Below are 20,669 nucleotides of genomic sequence, written 5' to 3'. Positions count from 1 at the left end.
CTACCACTGAGCCACAACCCCAGTCCCGAATGTATTGATTTTTAAAGGTCGTCTTTAATATTAGATTGGCTTAAAAATAGTTTTGGTAAATTGTATTTATTTTTTCCTTATGTTGCCCAGGCTGGCATCAAACTCCAGGGCTTAAGTGATCATTCTGCCTCATTCTCACTCATAGCTGGGTCTACGACCAGCTTTTTTGGTAAATTTTAAATTATTCTTGTATGTTAGTGTTACATTTCTATTCTTGATAAATTACAAGTTTGTCTTTATTAAGATATTAAAGTTGTTTCCAACAATTTTACTAAAAAAAAAAAATTTGTTTTGATGTGGTGATGAGGCTCAAACCCAGGACCTTGCACATGCAGTCAAGTGCTCTATAACTGAACTATTCCTGGCCCTAACATTTTCATTATTTCTAATAATTTTTTATTTTATTTTATTTTTTTAAAGAGAGAGATAGAATTTTTAAAATTTTTTTTTTTTTTTTTAGTTATCGGCGGACACAACATCTTTGTTTGTATGTGGTGCTGAGGATCAAACCCGGGCCGCACGCATGCCAGGCAAGCGCGCTACCACTTGAGCCACATCCCCAGCCCTCTAATAATCTTTTATATAGATTTCTCTACAGCTTTTCACTTAAGTATCATTGTAAATAATGAGACTTACTTCTGCCTTCCTGGTTCTTAGGTATTCTATGTTTTTCCCTTGTCTCACAACAGTATTGCAGTATATATTTGCAATAATGGGCACCCTTGTCATCTTCCTATTTTTTTTTTTAAACCAAACTTGCTATTTTGGCCTAGGCTGGTCTGGAACTTCTGGACCCAAGAGATCCTTCTGCTTTAGCCTCCAGAATACTAGGATCACAGATAATGCCACTGCACCTGGCTTCTTACTGACCTAATGTAATTTTTTTTTAAACTTAAGACTTGTTTTTTCCTTTATTGTTACACAGTCTATTGTATTTTTTTAAAGTTGTATATGGACAATTTATTTTTTATGTGGTGCTGAGGATCAAACCTAGTGCCTCACATATGCTAAGCAAGCATTCCACCACACAGCTACAACTCCAGCCTAGTCTATTTTGAGAGGTTTTTACATAAATCTCCTCCCTCCCAAATACTGGGGATTGAACTGTGGGGCACTCTATCACTGAGTTATACTACCTCCCCTTTTTATTTTGAGTCTATTTATTTGCAATCTTGGTAAGTTGCCCAGGCTGGCCTCAAATTTGTGAACCTCCAGCCTCAGCCTTCCAAGCAGGAATTATAGGCATGTGCCACTGTGCTGGGCTCAGAAATCTCTCAAATTTACCAAAATTTTTCCTATTCTACTAGGATATTTGTTTAATAATGCAGTAATATTTACAACATTGCTTTATTCATTTTATGTGCCAAATAAGTATTAGGATGGCTAAATGAGGAAGAGTCCTATTTAAAAAGTGAATTATATTTATTGATTCTTCTAGTATAAAACCAACTTTCTCTTTCTGGATAAAGTTAAATTGAACATGACAGATTCTCTTTTTGAAAACTACCTTCTTTTATAAATGACTTTTGAAGGCTTTTGGGTTTTATAGTCTTTGTCTTAATTTGTTTTCCTGCTTATATTGTCTTCATATATTGCCAGAATGTGTTCCTTGATTTTCTAAATTCTCAATTGTTTCCATATTGCTTGTAACTTTTATAGGGCAGAATTCAGTAGTACAGCCATCTGTAGATATTTCAGTGTGGAATATTCAAATGTATTATATAATCCTTCCCAAACCCAAAAAGGCATGTCAAGCACTGTGCTATTTCTTCGAAGTAGGTGTTACAAGTTCCTGTCACCTTGGTGAAAACATCTTAGCATGCTGCAGACAGCTGAATTCCTTTACTAGGTGTGGCCTATTTCCTGTCCTATCATTCATATGTACTTTACTAAAGCATTTAAATTTAAAGTACTTGATATTTCCTTTTTCTCAGGGCTAGTCAGCAAATAATCATCAATATAAAGGACAGCTGCAGATGAATAGTGACATGTTACTGCAGGCACAGCATTAACTGAGTACTGAGAAAAGATAATTTGCTCTTATCTTTACAAGTTGGTATGGAGAAAATGGCATTAGTTAGGTCAGTAGGTCACATCTATATAAAGTGAATTAATGAGTGCCTCATTATTAGGGAAAAAGGATGTGCACTACTATAAGAATAAAGGGACACTTAGCAGAAACATGTAAAATCAGTAAACTTATATGCCATCCTATTATGGTGCCTGAAAGTAAAAGAAAGGAGACAATTCTTTAAAAACAAATCATTTGACAATTCAGTTATGGTGTGACACTGTAGCATATTTCTCAATAATTGGCAGATCAAGAGATAGTTTGTAATTATACAAATTAAAAAAAAATTTACCCAATGGATACATGGATAGATAGCCTGTTATATTCAACAATTAGAAAACATAGGTTTCAACCATATATGAAGGATTCATAAAACTTGAATACACATCAGCTAAAACAGCTGGAACTAAAATCAGTTATAAGTGAAACTTCTCACAAGAGTAGTTTAGCTGGGTGCAATGGTGCACGCCTGTAATCCCAATAACATGGGAGGTGGAGGCAGGAGGATTGCCAAGTTCAAAGCCAGCCTCAGCAAAAGTGAGGTGCTAAGCAACTCAGTGTGACCCTGTCTCTAAATAAAAAGTACAAATCAGGGTTGGGGATATGTCTCAGAGTCCCTGAGTTCAATCCCTGGTAAAAAAAGAGTAGTTTAAACAGTTAGGAGTTTATTTTCTCATATAACATGAAATTTAGAGATAAGCAGTTCAGGATTGGTGCAGGTAGATATTATGTATCCTCTGTTGTGTCATTAATATCTTGTAACTTTTATCCTCTTGATGATGTATTTCTTAGGAAAAAAGAAAGGATAAGAGAAAGGGCAAATGGTGATAAGAAAATGCTAAATGAGATGTTCCTATTTCCATGAGATTCCTTAGAAGCCACATTCAGTGACATCTGTCTTCTCGTTTTAAGGACTGTGGATACATTTGGCCAATCATATGGCTGCAAGGTAAGTTGGGAAATGAGTGCTTAAACATTGTTTCAATATTGCCAAATTAAACAAAATTGTGAGATTTTTATTTTAAGGAACAAGGGGGCAGAGAATGAATATTGGGACAGTAACTAGTTCTATCAGCTACATACACCACACAGCAAGTTTCTATCAACTTTTTACATTTATCTATATCATTAAGACTATGCATTCTTTCCAAAATGAGTTAAAATAAAGTTAACTAAAATATACATAAGATCTGCCTATTAATAAACTCAATTCTAACTTATCTGTGGGTCTAAAATATCTTGGTAGGAATCAGACATTATTTAGTACTAACTTATAATATTACCTTATCAAAACTTTTGTGGTGTGAGTCAAGCAGTTTACTGATATATTGTCTTCAATGCTTATAAATTAATGAGTTATGGCACTTTAAGGATGAAACAGTCATTACTGATAAGAACTAAGAATTGTGCCTCAATACTTTTTCCACATGGTTTACAATACAATTTCTCTCCAGTGTGAGTTCTAGAATGAGGAATGAGACATGCAGGACAACATAACCTCCTCAAAAGTCATTTCATTCACAGACTTTCTGTCCTGTATGTATTCGCTTGTGCATTATAAGGTTAGTGCTTGTGCTGAAGGCTTTCCCACACTGCATGCATTTATAGGGCTTCTCTCCAGTGTGTGTTCTCACATGTACCCTCAGGCAAGAGGAATTCCTAAAGGCCTTCCCGCATTCTTTACACTCATAGGTTTTCTCTCCAGTGTGAGTTCTTCTGTGTACAATAAGATAAGAGCCTGTGCTGAAGGATTTTCCACACTGATTACACTCATATGGTTTTTCTCCAGTGTGAGACCGTGTGTGTTTCTTAAGGGATGACTGATCAATGAAAGCTTTTCCACAGTCAGTGCATTCATAAGGTTTCTCTCCAGTGTGGGTTCTCACATGTTTCTGAAGGGATGAAGGAACAGTGAAGGCCTTCCCACACTCCTTACAATCATAGGGTTTCTCTCCAGTGTGAGTTCTTTTGTGCACATTGAGATGAGAGCTCTGGCTGAAGGATTTCCCACAATGATTACACTCGTAAGGTTTCTCTCCAGTGTGGGATCTCATATGTTTCTTCAGGGAGGACTGAAAAATGAAGGCTTTTCCACAGTCATTGCACTCATAGAGTTTCTCTTTAGTGTGAGTTCTGACACATTTCTGAAGGGACAAAGGGTCAGTGAAAGCTCTCCCATATTTGTTACATTCCAAGCTCTCCTCCACAGTTTGTATTTTTTTATGAACACTAAGGGAAGACTTTGTTCTACAGTCAGTGTGTTCATAGAATTTCTCTCCAGTATGTATTTGCTCACATCCTAAGAAGGAAAAGTGAAGGCTGAAGGATACACCACACTGATTACACTTGTAAGCCTTCTCTCCTGTGAGAGTTCTTAAGTGTTTTCTAAGGCATGACTCCTGATTGAAAACTTTCCCACAATCCTTACATTCTGAAATTTTCTCTGCAGTGTGCATACTCACATGACTTTTAGTAGTTGAGGGACGTTTGAAGCCTTTGCCGTATTCTTTATATTTATAGCATTTCTCTTCCTTGCAATGACTGATACAAATAAGGTAAGGGTTCTTTCTGAAGAATCTTTCTATAGGTTTCTTGCCAGGTTGGGTTGGTACCTATTGAATAAAAAATAAGTGGTGACTAAAGGCTTTCTGACATTAATCTCACCCCTAGGAATTCCCTTCCATGTGGATTTTGCCATATAAAAGTAGTAGATGATTATGACTAATGTTGGTTATGACTTTTTTGTTGTTGGTTGTTTTTTAAGGAGACAGAGTATCACTAAACTGCCCAGGCTGATCTTGAGGCTCAAGTGATCTTCCTGCCTTACCCTTTGAGTGCTGGGACTACAGGTATGACTTTTGCTGTATTAGTTTTTCAAGGTGAATAAGCTATTGAGCTTTGTGCAATAGAGTTTCTCTAGTATGAATGAAAAATTAATTATGTATTAAGTACTTAATACTAGAACAATATTTAAGTAAATATTGTGGGTATTATCTGTGAAGCAGCAAGTACTAAATTAGGTTTATAGATTTCTCTAATACTGCCTTCTAGAAGCTTTCTGAATTAGGTTTATAGATTTCGGACCTAGAAACTTTCTGAATTAGGTTTATAGATTTCTCTAATACTGCCTTCTAGTTCAGCTTTCTGAGGAGTAAATGCCTCTTCCTCAACTCATGCCCCTGGGTTTTAGAGTAATGTTGTTTTTTACTTGTTGTTAATTCTCATCTTCTATAAAGAACCAGGAATCATTCTTAGCAAACTTTAAGTACTGAGACTGAACCCAGGGCTTTATTCATGGTAGGCAAATGCTATGCCACTGTGCTATATCCCCAGACCTTTCTTTTGAGACAGGGTCTTGCTAAGTTGCCCAGGCTGGCATCAAATTTGTGATCCTCAGTGTGATACCATGCCTGGCATCATTTCAGGTATATCTTACCATTTTTATGCCATTGGATGTTGTATTCCCAGGAACATTCTGCACAGGGATTGAATCTTTTAGTTGAGTTTCCCAGTCTGAAAAGCATAGGGAAATTTAAAAAAAATATTTATTTTTTAGTTGTATTGGACACAACACCTTTATTTCACTTATTTATTTATTTGTTTGTTTGTTTGTTTATTTATTTATTTATTTATTATGTGATGCTGAGGATCGAACTCAGGGTCTTGAATGTGTGAGGCAAGCGCTCTACCGCTGAGCCACAACCCCAGCCCTGGGGAAATTTTTTTTAATAATCATTGGGAGAAAAGGCTAGGATGAAAAGAAAAGGAAGCAGGCCCCTGTTGATTGGTTTCCAAACCATAAGAGTAAATACAAGAAAATGTTAAAGGGAAAATGCATCCAGAGACCAAACCCAAACAAACAAAAGGCTCTGGGAAGAGATGTTAAGAACAGAAACATGCAAAGGAAATGAGAGGAATTTACTTGGCAAGGATTCTGGAAGTTTGAGAAAATAAGATGTGGCATTATCTGGAAAGCAAAATAGGAACAACAGAAAACAAAGCATTCATGAGGTATTGAATTTAAAGAGGAATTAAAACAGTTCTTTCTCTAAGACCTAATGAAAGTATGAATGAAGGGACTGATAAAATTCATTCCCAAATCTCACTAGTCAAGACTGTTCCATGCAGTAACTCCTTTCTGCCCAAGACTCACCTTCAAAGGTGCTTAGGAATATTCCTTTCTCCTCTGTCCTCAGCTCTTCTTGTTCTACCTCGGAGATGAGACTGTGTTTGCAGAGCTGATACCCTATATGCGAGGAAAGACATATGACGCGGGAGGACTGTTAGGAGACAAGAAGACTTTGCACAAAACCGATTCTATACTTTGGCCTCAAAGGAGGCTGAAGATGGTTAAGTTCAGCTTTAGGAGTAGTAATAATCAGAGTAGAGCTCCTTCACAAGGCCCAAGAAGGAAACACTCTGTGCACCATAGGAAAGTGACCTTTGAAACTCAGGTCCAAGATCATATACAGACTACAAATTACCTAAAGCTTTTAATGAGAGGACCATCCATTCCATTCTTTTCACAGACTATAATGCAATAAGTGCTTAAGAACTACTTGCTTTGTGAACAAATGAATAAATGAATTGCAAAAGCCTTACCCACTGAGGCCAGGTTCCTAAAGTTCTCCAGCATCACATCTCTGTATAAAATTTTTTGAGCAGGGTCCAGCAATGCCCACTCTTCCTGAGAGAAGTCCACTGCCACTTCCTGGAAGGTCACTGAATTCTAAAACATCATATACACAATCTGGCTCAGCCAATGACTTATCTTCAACAATGAGTTGGGGAAGATGGATGAAGCTGACAGGACTGGGGAAGGGATCCAAGACATTGAAAGCCAGGACAAGTGTCTGAGGTCTTCTGTTATAGCCCCCAGGCTCAGTTCTCATTAAATCTTCATCCCCTGGGCCATCTCATCCAGGCTTGTAGCTTTAGCAGGTTTTTAAAGACATGGTTGACCTGATCTTTGCACAATTAGGTTGTGTGGACTCTTTGTCTTACTTAGATCCTACATAGATAGGGCGGGCTGCAGGAATAAAATACCTGAGAAATTAATAATGTTTTTTTTTCCTAGTGGAATTTTTCCCATAGACCCAGCAGAGTATGCAATCCAGAATTCATACTTCATCTGGATGAGAATCCAAAAAAAAAAAAAAAATTAAAAATGTAGTAGCTTTTCCTGACATTCCCTCTTAAAAAGCCCACATAATGGGGAGAGGACTGGGTCAGCCACAGCTGGGGTGTAAAACTGCAAATCATGCATGAGAGATGTGCTTAAAGCACAGTAACATTTTATCGGAAACTGAATTATTTCCTACATACCTGTGACCAAGCTGGCAGCAATCCTGCAGCCATTCTTTCTCTTGGATATTTCTGCCCTAGCTGGACATGGTCCTAAGCAAACAGAGCTAAAAGAGAAGAAAGATGTTCATATTCAACACCTACAGATACAGAAGCTTCCTTATATTTATATAAGAGTTAAGATTTGTTTTCCTATGCAAGAACATAGTATAATTCTTACATAATATGTACTTACTAATTTTTCTTTTTGAACTTCTTTCTGGCCTGAACCACTGCAAAGGCTTGTAGTCAGTAACAGTTAAGAAGCAGTATATCTTTATAGTGTCAAACTGTCTCTAAATGCCACTTATTCATGCAGAAATCAGGACTTACTGGGGAAAGAGCCGAGTACTATACAGAACAACAATTCTTCAAGGTAGATCTAAAGTATTTTGTACCACACCCTTGGTTTAAACATCTTTAAAATGGGACATACCTCTTAGGGTTGGACTGACTAGTTAATGTATGTCAATTACTCAGTTCAATAACTGGCAATCCATAGAGGTTGGTAGAAATTAGAAATTATCATTTGCCTGTATTTCCTTTTAGGTGAACATATTTTCATTTAATAATAAAAGGCTCATACTACAGAACAATGTTCATCACACTTAGCTGTATAACCTAAGTCATCAAAATTTAATGCTGCCAAACCTGACAGCAGAGCTGGGATTTGAAATCAGATCTCCTTCACTCAGAGCCCACCTCCAAGGCCCTGACTGCAGGTGCCTGCACCTGATTATATATTATCTCCTGAGAAATCCTACTTTTGTGCATATTTCTTGACACACTTAGCTTAACTATCTATCGATGAGAATACCTCATGGTAGTCTAGGAGGCCAGCAGAGAAGTTCCAGCACACTGCTGGAGAAAAAAGAACGATTATGGATATGTTGAACATAGTTTGCTCCCTAATTGCATCATAGAAAACAGTAAATCCAAGAGCTTTGTGTAGGCCAGCTTGACCCTATGGAATTGGAAGAAGAAAGACAGATTTGAACATTTCATGACACTGGCCTAGGGAAAACAAATGGGAGGCTCTCAATCAAGAAGGCATATAATTTTTTGGGGGGGGGAGGTACCAGAGATTGAACTCAGGGGCAATCAATCACTGAGCCAATCCCCAGCCCTATTTTGTATTTTATTTAGAGACAGGGTCTCACTCAGCACCTCACCATTATTAAGGCTGGCTTTGAATGTGCGATCCTCCTACCTCAGCCTCCTGAGCCGCTGGGATTATAGGCATGCACTGCCGTGCCCCGCAAGAAGGCACATAATTTTAATTTGAAAAAAAAATTAAGTTCTTGGAGATATAAATAATGGAAGGAAGATGTTAAAAATGCAAGACCACTCAATGCGTATATACTTTCAAAAACCGATCTGAAATAAAGTTTTCTCTTAAACCCCCCCACCCCCCCAAAAAAAAACAAATTGAGAGATTTGGCTGTTTTTAAGAGTTTGGAAATAATAAGGTCTGTGGTCAAATTGGTAGATTATGAAGAAATAATTCCCTAAAAATAAGATTGGTAATTTTTTAATTTTTTTGATGCTGGGGATTAAACTCAGGGCTTCATGTATGCTAGGCATACATGAAACCCAAGTCTTTTATCCAGTCCCCTAAACACTAAAATCGATAATAAAACAGTAACAGGCATAATCAGGTCTACCACGCGGCCTGCGCAGTGGTTTCATTAATGAGGTTCTAGGCATAAAGTTAGTTAGAAGAGATCGAAATAAAACACACAGACTCAGTTACCTTATTTATATTGCTAGGTCCGAGACGGCTCACCTCTCTGGTTCCCACCTCTAGCCAACCAGCAGGGCAGCGAGGATTACTCAGGGCTAGCAGGAGAGAGAGAGAGCGAACACGCCTGGGAGTAGCCCTTTATTGGGGAACAGGAGATTCAGGGGAGAATTCCATCCAATGAAGGTTGAGGGGGGGCTGCACTGCAAGGTCAGGGTCAGTGATTGGGTCCCCGGGGTCAGTGGTCAGGCACACCCCCACACGGATGGGCTCTCTCATCAGGAAAGGGTCGGGAAAGCTTCGACAGAGCCAAAGCGCCTCAGGCCCTTAACGGGAGTCACCCAATCACGTGTCAGAATGGCTTCCCACATATCCCCCCTTTCTTTTCTTAACAATGAGGCGGCGGTTCACTCTCTGGGAGTTCCTGGACTCTTGACTGGAAGAATCGCCATCTTATAGTTACAATACAAAAGAGAATTAACAGCAAAGAGAATAATCCAATAATGTACCAAGCGGAGTGTTTAAGAATATTTCCAGGGTTGAATCCATTTAACTCCTTCAATATTTGGTTAGCCAAAGAAGGATCTGAAAAATCAACTCTATTATTTTGAATGTCTTGGATATGGTGATGAAGTTCCAGAATATCCAAGCTATTATTACTATTTTGCCAAATACCTAATAAATGGTTTTTAACCTTCTCCCAATCCCAGAGAGAAGCATTGTACTTGGCAGCTGTAACACATATATACCTATAATTAGCATGGCATTTAAGCCTTTCCTTAAATTTTAAGGCTGAAAGTTCATTACCTATGTTTATAACAGTCGCCTCTAAGGCGTTTATTTTAGTTTCAATCCTCTCATCAATATTTACTTGATTACGCAGAGCCTTGGAAGTATTTTGAGCTAAATTATTAAGAAATTTTGCATGCTGAATATTCTGAGACAATGTCAGAGATGCAGAGACAGTTGAGGCAATAAATGAGACCAGTGCTAAGACACCAACAATTATGACTCCAATAGCACGTTTAGGTCTTGTTAGCTGGGCATGAATTTGTTGCAAGACTTGTAGACCAGCATCAGCATACCATGGATCTGAAATATTAGCAGGTAATAAAACGAAAGAGGGCTGATGAAGTATCAGCACTCCTTTTCCTCTATTATACCTAGTAATACAATTGGTTAGGTTGCACTTATTACAAGTAACAACATATCTGTCTTCCATCCATTTAACTTTTACATTTCCAATAATTAAAACATAAGGAGATTGGACACAGGCTCTTAAGCCATAGCAAGATCCCTCTTTACAGTTCTTACTGACAAATTTTGGTAAAGGTTTATCTGTAAAATGTAAATACTCTGAGGCAGCAATTAAACGCCAAATATCTCTTTGAACACCTCCTTCACTATAAGTCAGAATATTACTAACAAATCCTGCAGGTGTCATAGCAGAATTTCTTCGTAATTGTCTCATCAATTTTTGGAGACCAGTCTAAAATATACCCACTATCTTTAGACACCTTATGTTGTACAGGAAAGGTATTTACACAATCCATCCATTTAGGAAAGGTGCCAATCTCAATTATAGAACTATTTGGACAGTGGGGTATCTGTGGAGGTTTTGCAGAAATGACTGGCTTGTTATGGGAAAGTCCCATCTTAATTACTGATCTAGTATTAGGTTTTAAGTCCCCATAAATAGAATTATTTGTCTGTCTAGGTCTACCAATAGCTGTCTTTTCTTCGAATAATACTTTCAGACAGCCAGCATGTTTATCATGTGACCAACACAAGGGTAATTGGGCACTGTAGCCAGAATAATTAAATCGAGTCACATGATTGGGAGTAATATGAGTATCTGTAAATCCTCCCATCATGAATGAGTCATTATTAAATACTGAAATAGATTCTCCAGTCCACACAGCTGGGTGTACCAGGGGTGGATCTGGGAAATATGTCCAATAAGTGTCTACTTGATTCCCTTTTACCTGACAGCCCAGTAGGGCAATTGCTGTTGTTACCATCAAGACTGGGGTCCTGCTCTTTCCTAGGCGTCGAAGTATTCGGGAAGCCTGGGTTGTTAGTTTCTTCACATCTTTCCATGAAATCAGCTTTTCGGCTGGTTCAATCTGGTCTTTCTTCATCTTTTTCCGATATCTCCTCCTTCTGGGTAGTGGCTCCTCCGGATCGATCCTCAGTCGCTTGAATCTGGGTTCTATCTCCTCCATGTCTGATAGCACGTTCAGGCACCCAAATAGGATGGAAAGCACCTTCTGGGAAGATACAAGCATGACCTCGGCCCCATGTTATTACCGGGTCCGGACCCTTCCACTGACCAGTCTGTAAATCTTTCCACAGAACTCTGCCTAAGGGGCCTGTTACTGAGGGAGACATTTGTCTTTCAGCAGCAGTGTGACCTTCTGAGTCACAGTTTAGAAAATTTAAAACAAACAAGGCATGATTAAGGCTATTTTGGGGAGTCACAATCCTGTTCCCCCTTTTTAATTTTTGTAATTGAAGCTTAATAGATAAATGAGCTCGTTCCACAATGGCTTGACCTTGGGGGTTATAAGGAATTCCTGTTTTATGATTAATTTTAAACTCTTGGCAAAATTGTTGAAAAGAAGAGCTTACATAAGCTGGAGCATTATCTGTTTTAATCTGCATAGGGCACCCTAAAACGGAAAAAGCTGCTAAGCAATGAGAAATTACATCCTGAGTATTTTCTTTAGTACGTGTTGTAGCAAAAATAAATCTAGAATAAGTGTCCACTATGACATGCACATAACATTGCTTACCAAATTGAGGAATATGAGTTACATCCATTTGCCATATTTGATTTGGTTTTTATACACGGGGATTTACCCCTGATGGCAGAGATGGAGTGTGAATAACACACTTAGGGCATTGGCTTACAATCTGACGAGCTTGTTCTCTGGTAATACTAAATTTTTTACGTAAGCTAGAAGCATTTTGATGATGCAAGGAATGGGAAGCTAGTGCACAGTCATACAAAGACATCTGTTGACAAAAAGCTACTAACTTATCAATTTTGTCATTACCTGAAACTAGAGGTCCAGGAAGATTAGTATGGGCACGTATGTATCCTATGAAACATGGGTACTTTCGCATTAGCAATGTCTTTTGTAAATTATGAAATAATTCAAATAACTCCTGTGATGAAGTAAACCCAATAATTGAAGTTTCAATATTTTTGGTAACTCCAATTGCACATAAGCTGTCAGAATAGATATTAATAGGCTCATTTGAAGAGTAATCTAAGGCACAAATCAGAGCTTGAAGCTCTGCTCTTTGGGAAGAAGTATAAGAAGTTTGTATTACCTCTGTGTGAACATGGCTGAAGAAACCTGCCTTACCGGAGTTGGAACCATCCGTGAACACCGATAAAGCTTTCTCTATTGGATAAGCTCGTACAATCTTTGGAAAGATAAGTGACGTTAATGATGCAAATTGTACAATCTTATCACGAGGATAATGGCTATCTATCCGCCCAGGAAAATCTGCAAAAGCTATCTGCCATGAGCTAGAAGTTTGAAAAAGCCAATTAGTCTGTTGAACAGAAAATGGAATAATTATGATATCAGGCTCAGATCCAATTAATTGTAAAATCCTAGTTCTACCTTTAATTACTAATTGAGCTATAGAATCATGAAAAGGAATTGTTTTTTGAGGGGAGTGGGATAAATAAATCCACTCAATAACTCCTAATCTTTGTCATATGGCTCCTGTTGGGGTATGCTCAGTTGGAAATATTAATAAATACACTATTTCTTTAGGATCTATTCTAGTAAGCTGTGCATTTTAAATTGCAATTTCAACTTTTCTTAAGGCTGTCTTAGCTTCCAAGGTTAGTTGACGTGGAGAGGTTGGAGAAGGATTTCCTTGTAATATCTGAAATAAAGGACTTAACTCAGAAGTAGTTAGTTTTAAGGATGGTCTTAGCCAGTTAATATCTCCTAATAGTTTTTGAAAGTCATTAAGGGTACGTAACTCCTTAACTCTTATCTGAAGATTTTGAGGACGGACTGTACGTCCTTGAATTATCTGACCTAGATATTGAAAAGGAGATACCTTTTGAATTTTTTGAGGAGCTATACATAAACCCATTGCTGTAAGCGAAGTCTCTAACTGAGTAAAAATTTCTGAAAGTACCTCTGGATTAGCATGAGCCAATAATATATCATCCATAAAATGAATAATATATGCATCAGGAAAGCTATTTCTTATGGGATTTATTGCCTGGTCAACATATTTTTGGCACAGTGTAGGACTATTACGCATTCCCTGAGGAAGTACCTTCCAGCAATATCTTTTAACAGGTTCCTTAAAATTAATTGCTGGGATAGTGAAAGCAAATCTTTCACAATCTTCAGGATGTAACCTTATAGAGAAAAAGCAGTCTTTTAAATCTATTACCATCAAGCTATAATCTAAAGGAATGGCTGTGGGGGAGGGAAGTCCTGGCTGTAATGATCCCATAGGCTGAATTGCATGATTTATTGCCCTTAAATCCTGTAGTAATCTCCAATTTCCTGACTTTTTCTTAATAACAAAAATAGGTGTGTTCCAAGGACTAAGCGTTGGTTCAATATGACCAGCCTGAAGTTGTTCCTCAACTAATCTATGAATTATTTTAAGCTTTTCCCCTGAGATGGACCACTGAGAAATCCATATAGGCTCCTCTGTGAGCCACGTGATTTTTTCAGCTGTCTTAGGGATCGGGGAAGTACTCAGGGCCCCTAGTAAAAATTTTGGTTTGGAGCATTTACTAATCTTTGTCGTGGAGATTGGCTTGTAAACAGATACTCTTCCTGAAGGGTCTCCTTATCATCTCCAGGAAAATACCTCTGATTAACTTCCTCAACTGACCTTATAGAGTTTGGAGTAACTAATAACAATCCCTTTTTGGCTAAAATATCTCTTCCCCATAGGTTAGCTGGTAAAGACTCTAACACATAAGGCTTAAATACTCCACTGTTCCCATTGGAATCTTTCCAACAGAGATAGTTGGCACTTTGAGCAGGCTGTGAAACCTGTCCTATTCCCTCTAGGTTAGCTGGTGCTACATGCAAAGGCCAGTTCCTAGGCCAAAACCTACTGGACAATACCGAGATATCAGCCCTTGTGTCTATTATTCCTAGGAAATTTTTATTATTAATTTTAAGTTTTAATAAAGGGCGTTCTTGCCGTACTAACTGGGACCAGTATACTCTGTCCGGCGGTTTAGAAACTGAATCTACCGGCAGGTGCCTTTCTGAGACACAAGGCAATAATATTAATTGAGCAAAAGTATCCTTTGGGGTGAGCCTTAGGGCATAATTGGATTTTACAGTAACATATAACTGTCCTTTAAATTTTGAATCTATCACACCAGGTATTACCTCAATGGCTCCCTTTAATTCATTACGTTCCAAAATCAAACCTACAGTATAATCAGGAAGCGGCCCGAAAATCCCAGGAGGGATTTTTTCCGGCCCCGTTTCAGGATTTAATTCAACTGTCTTTGAAGGTCCTAAGAAAACTGTCTGCGATCTCTGTCCCGGTAAAAATCGCAGACTGTCCTGGTCGGCGCCAGTGACGTCACACTGTGTGACCTCTCCTCGAATTCCCCGTATTGTTGTTTGGCTTCCACTAGGAGGAGATGATGGCGGCGAGAAGGTGGGCTGATCCGCGCAATCTGAATCCTCTGCATGGGGCTGCGAGTTTAAGTTCACATTTCTAACCTTTGGCTTGGCCCCTAGTGCCTTTGTTTTTAAACGGCTTAAGGGAAAGGGAATTAACTTAGCCTCAGGCTAATTCTCCATTTGAATAGACCTAACAGCTGGTTGAATGCCTTTTAAAAGGTCCTCAGGGGGCCACGAACTCTGGCCCATATATTCAAAAAGACAAACTTCTAGGGCTGTCCAAGTTTTCTGTGTATTTTCTATGCCTCCAGGTAGTTCATTAGAAAGACAGACTCTCTGTAACTTCCTTCCTAATTTCTCCCAAGTAAGTAAATTTGGAGATTCCTGTTCATAAAACCAAGGACAATATTCACCTACAATCTTTAAGAATTGTAATAACTGAGTTTTCTTTATCTGTTTTCCTTTCTGATTAATTATACTGTCTAAAATAGTCAGATACATTTCCTTATCCGTAGAAGTTGAATTTCCCATTTTAAGTAATTTAACGTCTCTTTCCTTCAATATCTCCAGGTACTTTTGTGACCCAATTGTCACCTCTTCCTTTATCTTTATTTTTATTCCTTATCTTCCTTTATCTTTATTTTTTTTCCTTATCTTTATAGCGCGCTCCCACTCAATCTAACTAATCTAGAATGCCCCCCTCGTGGGCACCAATTCTACCACGCGGCCTGCGCAGTGGTTTCATTAATGAGGTTCTAGGCATAAAGTTAGTTAGAAGAGATCGAAATAAAACACACAGACTCAGTTACCTTATTTATATTGCTAGGTCCGAGACGGCTCACCTCTCTGGTTCCCACCTCTAGCCACCCAGCAGGGCAGCGAGGATTACTCAGGGCTAGCAGGAGAGAGAGAGAGCGAACACGCCTGGGAGTAGCCCTTTATTGGGGAACAAGAGATTCAGGGGAGAATTCCATCCAATGAAGGTTGAGGGGGGGCTGCACTGCAAGGTCAGGGTCAGTGATTGGGTCCCCGGGGTCAGTGGTCAGGCACCCCCACACGGATGGGCTCTCTCATCAGGAAAGGGTCAGGAAAGCTTCGACAGAGCCAAAGCGCCTCAGGCCCTTAACGGGAGTCACCCAATCACGTGTCAGAATGGCTTCCCACAATCAGGGAAACTAAGTTGAAAAGAAATGGACAAAGAGCTAAGTGCAAATGATAAATTTCTTTCATCTTACTGACAGATCAAATGTTTTAAAGATGGATGGAAAGTGATGGAAATTACCCAAGCAACCTCAGAAACCAAATGGACTCAATATTCTCAGGAAAAAAGTATATCTTCAAAAGCTTTCTACTTAACATTTCCAAATGTACTGTGCATCTTATAGATAATGGCTGTTTCTCATAAAGAATCACATCTTCCTTTTATCTCACCTTGGAGAACTTTCTCCATTGTCCTCAGCTCTTCTTGTACCACATGAAAAGTCAGACCAGGTCTACGTGGCTGGTTCCCTGCTCTTAGGGAAAGAGACATGATGTAAGAAGAATGTGCAAGGGATGACAAATATTTCCATAAACCAAAGGCCAAGATTCTGTTTTTCTGGCATTCTGACCATTGTCAGGCATAACTTGAGAAATAACATAATCTTTATGCTCCAAGTAGTCAGCCAGTGAGCTTTCAAGTGAACTACAAATACAAACAGTCTTTCTCTTTCATTGTGCAACAAAAGAACAGTGATCTTTCTTCTGAAACACAGGCTTAAGCTTGTACAGTTATGAAGCCTTTTATCCATGGAGAAAACAAAGATAGTACAACAAATAGAATTCCATTTCTTATGAGAAAGTCACTAGACAGTAAGTCTATGAAAGGAACACCTTTGGTTTGTTTATGATTGCATTGCTATTAATATGCAGACCCTAGAATATGATACTTAATATTTATTCAGGAAAAACTAAATTGAAGAAATGGTACCAACCTTACCAAATGGAATTAGATTCTTGTAGTTCTTCAGCATTGCATCTCTGTATAAGTTTCTCTGAGTTTGGTCCAGCAAAGTCCATTCCTCCTGGGTCAAGTTCATATCCTCAAAGGACACTAACTCCTAAACCATCATAGACACACTGTGTGAGACAAGGAGCATCCCCACTATGTCCTTTGGAGAAGAATGAGGGACCCAATGCTTTGAATAGGTTCCATGGTCTTCACTGCTCTTCTCTTTTCTATCTGTTCATATTTAGTGGTGACCTAATTTAGTCACATGGCATATCTTTCACCTGACTACCACAATAGACTGTGATCCATTTTGGCCTTATTTTTCTCTACTAACAGGTTTTAATGTAGTCTTGAACACATTATAGGAACTCAAATAAATGCTTAAATGATAGCATAAAATTCTCTGAGAGAAGTACATGTTAATTCTCTCCTTTGCAGTCTATCATAGTAAAATCAAAGAATGAAAAACATAAATGAAATTCAGAATGAATTAGTAAGTATTGGAAAAACGGCATCACTTCCCTATGTAATCTGTTAACCACATGAGAGGCTATAACTTGAGGAAATCTGACTGGAAACTTAGTCCCTAAGTCCTATTTGTTTGAAGAAACTCTTTTCCACTCAGGGGAAATACAGTTACTTGATAGGAAGCAGCATACTTTTCCATAGAAAAGTCAATTTCCTACTTACCTGAGAATGATTTGTCAGCCACTCAGTCACCATATTTTCTTCTTCTGATTTTGCCTCATGAAGACATAAAAAGCCTTGAAAATCCTGAGAAGAGGAAATAAACCTTGAGAACCCAGGATGCCCACAGTTTCCATACTCACAAGCCTGGAAGGCACTTCATAGAAATTCTAAGTGGACACAAATTCTAAGTTGCCTTAAAATGCTGAGCAGCCTGTGATGTGTGTGCCAGAAACAGTGGCAGCATAAGTTATTATCATTATGGTTTGAACATGAGGTGTCCCCCTAAAGTTGTTGTATTAATGAAAGAATATTCAGCAGTGAAATGATTAGATTATGAGGGCTGTCACCTCATCAGTGGATTAATCTATTTGATGCATTAGTAATTTGAATGGAATAGTAGGTGGTAACTATAGGCAAATGGGGTGTGGCTGGAGGAAGTAGATCTCTGGGGGTGTGCCTTTGGGATTATATTTTGACCCTGGCTCTTTAATCTCTCCATTTCCTGGCAACCTTTCCCCAGCCCGTCCTTTTGCCATGATGCTCTCTCTCCTCTGGCTCAGAGCAATGGGTGGACTGACCATGGACTGAACTTCTGAAACTCTGAGCCCAAAATAAACTTTTCCTTTAAATTATTCTTGTTAGGTGTTTTGGTCACAGTGACAAAAAGGTGATTAACACAACTAGATATAATCTATCCCTAAAGAACCTACCAAAAACAAAACAAAACAAAAAACCAAACCAACTATTCACTACTGCAAGACCAAAAATTAATACATAAAAATCAACTGGGGTGGGTTGGGGATATAGCTCAGTTGGTAGAGTGTTTACCTTTATGCACAATGCTGTGGGTTCAACCCCCAGAACTACCACCACCACCACTACCACCACCACACACACACACACACACACACACACACACACAAAAGTAAATAAACAAAATAAATCAATTGGGTTTCTATAACTAATAATGAACTATCCAAAATAGAAATTAAGAAAACAATCCCATTTCAAGAGAATCAAAAACAATGAAATACTTCGGAATAAATTTAACGAAGATGGTCAAAGGCCTGTACACTGCAAATATACAATGTTGAAGAAGACAGATATAAATGTAAAAATATTCTGGATTCACAGATTGGAAGAATTAATGACGTAACACGTGATTTGGGGATGTTTTACATCCAGAGACTGGCGTGCCCTTTTTGCTTGAGAGTTGTCAAAAAATTAGCACCCAGGTAGCATGAAAACCCTCTATGTCTTGGTTTGAATTCTGACCCTGTCCTTATATACTAACCACAATGATTCCTTGCATGATCGAACTTCATTCAGGCTCTTGAACCTTTTCTGAAGCTCACCTGCACAGCTCCTTGTGAAACCCAGTTTTAGCAAGAACCCTGTTAAGTCACGGTATCTAGAACTCCCGTCTTCCTAGACACTCCTCCATTTTAAAGCCCAAGGGGTGAGCTGGGCATAGCCCGGTGCTAGAGCGCTGGCCTAGCTGCGAAAGGACCCGAGTTCCACTCCCGACACACGACCACCAAAAAAGGCTCTAGGGAATATACAGGCTCTGAACTGGGACAGAGGTGATGATTTGGGAGCAGTGTAGGCCTGCTCTTCGGGGCGGCCATCCTGGGTTTATTTATAAGCATTCCACCCACACTGTCCATGGTGATCTGATCCACGCGCTCCCTCACAACCTCAGCAACCCCCGTCCAGAACCGACACCCACAACCAGAACAATTCCAAACGCTCACCGAGACACTAACTGCCAGGCTGGTGAGGCCAGTAGGCAGCCAGAGCCGGAGTCACCGTGGCCTGGTCGGCAGGGATGTTACTGAGGAGGCTTCCGAACAACGAGCACAGCGCCTGGCAGAGCGCGCGAACCCGCCCGCGCCCGGGGACCCAAGCACCCAAGCGGCCGCTTACACTCAGGCAGGCGCAGCCGGCCAGGGCTCTCGGAGACAGTGGGAATTGTGGCTCCCGAGCGCCCACGGGAGGCCGGAGCACGCAGCACCTCTCTTTTAGACCCTCCCACTCCCAGGTGACCGCTCCTGGCAGGGTCAGACTTTGAGAGCTCTGAGAGAGAAACTTACCTTCAACGCGGGAGGGAGCCTGCGGTCAAGAAGGTTGCCACCACGCGCACGCGCAGACCCAGGCGGGTGGCGCACGCGCAGACGCGCAAGTTCTGCAGGGGGCGTGGCTCCAGAGGAGGGGCTGGCGGAGGGTCGACTTCCCTCTCTTCCAGTCCAGTCTTTGTTGTCAGCAAAGACGTGGTTTGGCTTGGCCAGGAGGGCGAACACCTGATTTTGGGGTCATTTGACACCCAGAGACCAGCGTGAACCTTTTGCTTGAGAACTGTCAAAAAATTAGCACCTACGTAGCATGAAAACCCCTCTGTCTTGGTTTGAATCCTGACCCTGTTCTTATATACTAACCATAATGATTCTTGGTATGATCAAACTTCAGTCAGGCTCTTGAACCTTTCTGAAATTCACCGGCACAACTCCTTGTGAAACCCGATTTTAGCAAGAAGGCTGTTAAGTCAGTTTATCCAGAACTCCTTCCTCCCAGTCCTCTATCTGATCATCGTTGATATTAAAGAAAAATCTGAAAATGAAGTTTATTTGAGAAAGAAAAAGGCTCTAAAACCCACAGGCGGTGTTCCAGATTGAAGATGGTTCTGTTAGACACTAAGTGAGGTTCGCACCTTTTTACCAAAGTGTCCTTTTTGTTTCAGCTAAAACTTTCTGGAGAAACTTACTAAGAACCAGCCAAGGTGACCATGTCAGTCATTCTTTTAAGCACCCAGCAGTAAACTTGGCTCACTGTAATACTGAACTGAGTAGACCCAGAAACGCCAATGTCTGCCATCCTTTCTTCCAGTTGAGCATACTCAGAAATGTGCCCACCCCTACATGCGATTGTCTGTATAAATATATATAGGTTTACAAAATAAAATGCACATACTTTCCTCAGGGAGAGCATTGCTTTGCAAATAACTACAGTGCTTTCATTCCTCACTGAGGGTAACAAATCCTTCTCTATTTTTTTCTTTGGGTACTAGGGATTAAACCCAGGGGCACTTAACCATTGGCCACAACCCCAACCCTTTTAAATAATTTATTTAGAGACAGTGTCTTGCTGAATTGCTTAGGATCTCAC

At 39.6% G+C, this 20,669-nt stretch overlaps 2 protein-coding genes across 2 annotated transcripts in view; one reads left to right on the top strand and one right to left on the bottom strand.

The window, feature by feature from the left end:
• Positions 1–17,987, top strand: part of LOC308645900 (uncharacterized protein) — a 41,844-nt gene extending 23,857 nt beyond the window's left edge. Inside the window, exons 5-7 of the transcript XR_014021288.1 lie at positions 2,894–3,050; positions 4,866–4,950; positions 16,069–17,987. The gene's annotated coding sequence lies outside the window, so the exon portion shown is untranslated. The remainder of the gene's footprint in view (positions 1–2,893; positions 3,051–4,865; positions 4,951–16,068) is intronic.
• Positions 3,044–19,495, bottom strand: LOC308645902 (zinc finger protein 177-like). The gene is made up of 9 exons (XM_081288356.1): positions 19,262–19,495; positions 17,508–17,591; positions 16,801–16,926; positions 16,259–16,341; positions 7,427–7,512; positions 6,704–6,830; positions 6,255–6,347; positions 5,538–5,614; positions 3,044–4,713 (listed from the first exon to the last, which is right to left on the bottom strand). The coding sequence occupies exons 5-9, from the start codon at positions 7,457–7,459 to the stop codon at positions 3,616–3,618; spliced, it is 1,428 nt and encodes a 475-aa protein (XP_081144482.1). The 5' UTR covers positions 7,460–7,512; positions 16,259–16,341; positions 16,801–16,926; positions 17,508–17,591; positions 19,262–19,495; the 3' UTR covers positions 3,044–3,615.
• Positions 19,496–20,669: the final 1,174 nt, after the last annotated feature.

Source organism: Spermophilus citellus (genome assembly GCF_964194105.1).
Source record: "Spermophilus citellus genome assembly, chromosome: 3".
In the NCBI taxonomy this organism is placed as follows: Eukaryota; Metazoa; Chordata; class Mammalia; order Rodentia; family Sciuridae; genus Spermophilus; species Spermophilus citellus.
Note: the sequence above shows the minus strand (reverse complement) of the source record. Positions and strands in the feature narration are given on the sequence as shown.